The sequence below is a fragment of the Sinocyclocheilus rhinocerous genome, unplaced genomic scaffold, assembly GCF_001515625.1.
Source record: "Sinocyclocheilus rhinocerous isolate Xijiao unplaced genomic scaffold, SAMN03320098_v1.1 scaffold857, whole genome shotgun sequence".
In the NCBI taxonomy this organism is placed as follows: Eukaryota; Metazoa; Chordata; class Actinopteri; order Cypriniformes; family Cyprinidae; genus Sinocyclocheilus; species Sinocyclocheilus rhinocerous.
In genome coordinates, this window is record NW_015632715.1 from 107,837 (window position 1) to 113,455 (window position 5,619).

Here is a 5,619-nt window from a genome sequence, read left to right on the forward strand (position 1 = left end):
TCTGGCGACTTCTGCAGAATGAGACTGTATTGTTCAAATAGCAGGTTCATTTATTACAGATTTATGATTTGTTGCCTTAAAACGGTAGCAAATCTCAAGAGGTCATTATGAAACATCATTATGGTTTTACATAAATTTGCCATTGCCAAACATGAAGGGCAATTAGAATTACCTATGATTCTTTGTAAACAACAACAACAACAACAACAAAACTTTAGTTTGGCTTTAAATCAAAGCATCAGTGGTAACACATGTAACAACTTTCCTTTAAGGTTTACACATAATTCTTCCAAAGCATGACAGGATTTGTGAATCTAGCAGATAGCACAAAGCACCGTGAACTGCTCTCATGTTAAATCTAGAATTTTCAAACCGTTTAGTATTTTATTCAGACCTTTACAAATGCTACTCTCTGACATTGTCATTTACTCACCCTCATAACAAACCCATAAGTCCAACACTCATCTTCAAAAAACACAGTATAAACATTGATAAGCGTGCATACATAGAGCACATCAAATATGGTAAATGGAAACTAAACATGTTTGATGCACGAGACCCAATGATGTTTGTTCTCACATGTCCCACAAGCATATTTGAGCTTCCATTTACTATATTTGAAAAGCTTTATGTATGTGCTTTTATGTGATTAAAATCCTAAATTAAATGTGCTCTTCAGAAGACCTGAGTGAACCGTTCGATTCATAGATTCATTACTTTAACAGCATCTTTTTTCGAAGTATTAAAGTTTTTGGTTGTGTGGACTTTCAGTGGAAAGACAAACATGATGAGAAAATATCTTCATTTGTGTGCAGAAACATAAGGATGAGTAAATGATGTACATTTTCAGTTTTGATTGAACTATCCCTTTAAATGAACCGTTTCTGTATTACTCACTTTCTAATGTTCATTTTATTAAACTTAAGAATGGAAACACAAAATGCTTAAAAAACAGATGTTTATTAAATGAAACACAAGTAAATTATAAACAGCACCATTGGGGATGACATAAGATAAGCAGAACTGATAGACTGCAGTGATGGAGGATCTCAACACACTCCCTCCATGGGTTCAGTTATATCTCCCACTGAAACACAGAAAACACATTTACCCTCATTATCCTGTTAATGTCAATTTATGAGTAGATAAATCAGTTTTATATGCACTGCCATTAACAGTTATTTCACAAACAAAACTCGTAAAACACCAAGCCGAACGTGCTAAATATTTCTTGTGCTTACTGTTACCTGTGGTCAGACGCATGAACGAATCCTGTGCAGTATGGTTAGGTAGCGAGATACCCATGGCCTTTCTAATACCGTACACACTGCACACGTCACCAGGAGTCACCTGACTGGTCAGCTGGGTCAGGTTACCCGTAACTTTCTCCGCTGCAAGAAGGATGGTGGGGGTTAGAAGTTATCTAAACTGTACAAAATATATCTGCTTTTAAAAGCTGCTGAAACCCACAGGTCTGTTAATGTACAACAATACTGACTCACTAAAACGTCTTGAGTATAGAAACACTTAAAGCTCAAGAGGCAGGAAAAAAACATCCTTTCCAGTAAATGTTTGTCTAGTATCTGGAAGAGTGAGAGCAGTAAACCTGTCATCATAGGTCATCTTGTGTGTGTGTGTGTGTGTGTACCAAGCTGCAGCTCTTTAGCAGTAGGAGCCAGTAGGCATATGATGTTTGGCGGCTGTTTAGCGCTCAGTCTCTCTTTCTGAACCTTCTGCAGCTCCCTCAGCAACACTGTCGTCTCATCCAGCTTCTTCTGGAAATGCTCTGCTTCTAATGGAGGAAGAGGAATTTTTACTGAGATGAATCAGTCTGTTTAATAGGTGGGAAAAGGGTTCACGTGCGTTTTGGATGTGATGCTTTCCATTCCACAGCTGAGGGAGGAGGATCATTATGAATTCATTCAGCATAATAGACATGAAAGATGTGTCTCCAGAAAACAGTTCATTAATAAACTGGGGGGAAAAAATAAAAAAAAACGTGGGGCCTTGATTTCCATAAGGTTTGATCATACACAAAATGACTAAGAGAGATTTATGATCCATATTTCAAACTAAACATTTTAATAATGGGATTTTTACCTTCTGAGTCAAAGCTCTCAGGGAGCAGGTCAGGATTCAAACCCAAAGCACCATCACCGCTGCTGGGCTCTGACACAACAACCTACATGGACAAAGGGGGGCATGGATTGAATCCAAAACATAAATGTGTTCAAAACACTTGTGGGAAGACTTCAGTGTAAACACCTCCAGTCAAATCAGGCCACTGACTAATATACTGATTTTATGCTTAAGAAACATCTTTTTATTCTCAATGCTGAAAACAGTTGTGCAGATTAATAGTTTTGTGGAAACCATGATGCATTTTATAGAAAGCTCAAAAGAACAGCATTTATTTGAAATAGAAAGCTTTTGTAACATTCGAAATGCTATTAGTGTCATTTTTGACCAATATTCCAATTTCTTAGGAGAAAACAAATCACCCTAAACTTTTGAATGGTAGTGTATCTGTATGTTTACTGTTGTACAAAGAAGTCTATCAAGTGCATGGAAGGTGCTTATATTATTGTGAGTTATGGAGTTATACAAAATTAGTTATTGTAATGTACTGACTGCCTTATTATTTTCATAGATTTTCTCTTTTATAGATTTGACAAAGCACAATCAAACTCCTTCCAAGTACCCCAAGGAACAAGCTTAGATATAAGTACATCTGGTTGGGAATCACTAGATAAAATGCTTGTTGTTCTGCTTCAACCCATCGGTCTTGGCTAGTGGATAATACATAGTTTTAACCTATGCTATAAGTGAAATCTGGATAAATCTGCTAAACACAGTGTTGAACAGTAGCACCACCCTGCTAAGGTATGCTAGCAGAACCACAGTCAAAGACGGCCTTCCACACGCGGACTAATGTATGTTCATAGACGACTCGTGCTTACCTTTCCCTCTACGTCATCAGCACCCTCACACACACTCACACAGATTAGTGTGAGTGAAGGAGGAAGGCAAAAACGACAGAGGGAGGGGAGGGGAGGGGAGTGTGTGTCTGGGCAAATATTCTTTCCATTAGTGTGAAAGTTGGTTGGTGTTGTTGACACAGCTGCTGCAGAGCAGAGAGCCTGCGGTCCTGACACTGCCTTTAAATAGCAGGTTTGTGTCTTCACTTCCACTCAAGTGAGCTATACACACTAGTATGCACTTATAGACATTTGAAATGTTATTTTCTGAGGACATGAGAGCATTTTACCACAGCATCATCTGTTGTGTCTACTTTCTCTGCAGGCTCCTCCATGGTTAGATTATCCTGAGAAGAACAGAAATAATCAAGAGTAAGCTGCCCAGTTGAAAAGAATTCAAAATGGATATTATACATGATATCATTTAGTGGTATATCATGCATTCATTTTGACATGCAGTTATGGGTATTAGATGAATGAGGTTTCTTACAGTTTCGGTCTCTTTCAGTTGTCTTGAGTGCTCCCCACTGGTCAAAGCATCCAAGACATTATCTGCCAACCTGCTCATGTGTTCCTTGGATTTAGCCAGGTAATCTGCAATGCTACACATGAACCCATCCGAATTACATTTGTGGAACACAAGGGGAACAGTGGAAGGGTGGGAATCAGGGCTTTATTGTTTGAGAGGTTCAGAAAACCACACAAATGCGTGCGGCTTACTGCAAAAACCACTGTTCTTAAAGAGACGGCTGCTTCTTAGTCATCTAAAACTGATCAATGGATTGATTTCATCATATGTCTGATTCCAAACACACACCTTTCAGATTCTGGCTGACTGTTGTCCTCTCCATAGAAGGAGTAAATGAGATCAGAGTCCTCTTTGCTGATATGGGCAAAACTGGAGTCATATGTAGGTGCATATGAGCTGAATGGGCCGTAATTCATATAGGCAACTGCAAAGAGAGAGAGAGGGGCATGTGGAGACTTTCACAGATTCAATGAACTTCAGACTGATTCCTGAAATAGCAGTTATATGTTTAAGAACATTTCAATAAGTAACTGCCAAAGCAAGCAGTTAGACTGAGAGGAAGGACTCAACACAGTCTAAAACAGTCTAAACCTTTTGACTTTAAGGCCTCCTTGAAGTCCACAACAATATTCAGAAGCTCCTTAGCCCTAGTTTTGTTTCTGAAACTTATTTTAATTTTATGGGCACTCTTAGTTAAAATGATGAAATTTCATACGTTCAAAAGTTTTAGGAGTGGAACGTTCTTCAGGGTTCCCAATCTTTTTAATAATTTTCATGATTTACTGGATAAGGACTAAAGATTTTAAAAAATATATATTATATTCTAAAAAATATGTCTACCTGATAAAATAAGAGCTTGGCATGAATTATATTTATTCAAAAATGCCCATGGCATTTTAAGTTTTTTTTTTTAAATTAAATTACCTTGTCTCAAAATCACAGTTCCCTCTTTGAGAACTATAAAAGAAAATGGACTAATGCACTGCCCACTCCAAAACAGTCACTTCTGAAGCGGCATTGTACAATTCTTCAACTTGACTCAAACTTTCGGGTTTTTTTATCAAACAACTAGTTTTACATTTTGAAAATGTGAAAGAATGTGAGAAATGGAAAACTCAGTAGGATGCTCTTAAAAGGTTACCAGAGCAGTGCGGTTGTTGACTAGCCCCCCAAAATGAAGCCCACCCCAAATCTTAATGTTCTGATTCCTTAAATGGAAGACTATGATATTTGTCCGCCTTTGAGGTATTATTCGCATCAGTAGAATGGTCTAGAAAAATTGTCACACAGAAGTCTGATACTTAAGAGTAAAAATATGAAAAATAAGAAGTGCCACAGGTAACTGACAGATAAAAGATACAGATGAGTAGAAACTAAAGTCCACTGATTCAGCGGTGATTTTGACCTATCCTATTTTCCTTGGAACAATTCGATTTTTCTGGCATGTAATATTACATTCCTCTGGCAGTTGAACACTGGGTATTTAAACAGAGATTATATCGCACCCCTCCCATGATCTTCTCCACATGACTGAAGGTAAGGCCACAGAAGAGAGAGACAGTTGTTTTTCCAGGAAAACGAATATGAGTACTGGGGCCTGTACCATGATGGTGGCTGAACAAACTCGGGGTTACGGGATTAGTTTTGAGTTGACAAAACCAAACCAGTCCAATCCGGCTTTGTTGGTACCATGAAGCTGATCATCAACTTTCTCTGTCAACTCAGGCTTGATCCTGAGTTAATGGAGCACGTGCAAATGAATGAGTGACATCAGTCATGAACAGCCAATCACATGCCTTGAAACTGTGATTCACTTCTGGTGAGAGTCAGTGCGATTCACTACCAAAGATTAAAATATTGAACAATATGAAGAATTTAAACACATTTACAAGATGAAACGATCTATCCATGAAAGAGGAAAACTTAAAAGAAAATATCTTGCCTTATAAGTGCAAGTAATAGTTGTAAAGTTAGTTTATAGAGTTGATAATATTTATAGGTATAAAAACACTTAAAAATCTAAGCTCATATGTAGTCATGTTTAAAGCTATTGATTCTAAAACATATTTATATTGCATATTATCTATATGTTTATATTAATTTAAAATAAAA

General features: G+C 37.4%; 1 protein-coding gene across 3 annotated transcripts in view; it reads right to left on the minus strand.

Moving 5' to 3' along the window:
* Positions 1 to 957: 957 nt before the first annotated feature.
* Positions 958 to 5,619, minus strand: part of LOC107742768 (bromodomain-containing protein 7-like) — a 13,436-nt gene continuing 8,774 nt past the window's right edge. For all 3 annotated transcript variants that reach the window (XM_016555804.1, XM_016555803.1, XM_016555805.1), the window contains exons 11-17: positions 3,796 to 3,931; positions 3,469 to 3,580; positions 3,269 to 3,325; positions 2,101 to 2,182; positions 1,649 to 1,792; positions 1,248 to 1,391; positions 958 to 1,087 (exon numbers count right to left, since the gene is read on the minus strand). In XM_016555804.1, coding sequence (XP_016411290.1) covers positions 1,050 to 1,087; positions 1,248 to 1,391; positions 1,649 to 1,792; positions 2,101 to 2,182; positions 3,269 to 3,325; positions 3,469 to 3,580; positions 3,796 to 3,931 — 713 coding nt within the window. In that variant the 3' untranslated portion in view covers positions 958 to 1,049. The remainder of the gene's footprint in view (positions 1,088 to 1,247; positions 1,392 to 1,648; positions 1,793 to 2,100; positions 2,183 to 3,268; positions 3,326 to 3,468; positions 3,581 to 3,795; positions 3,932 to 5,619) is intronic.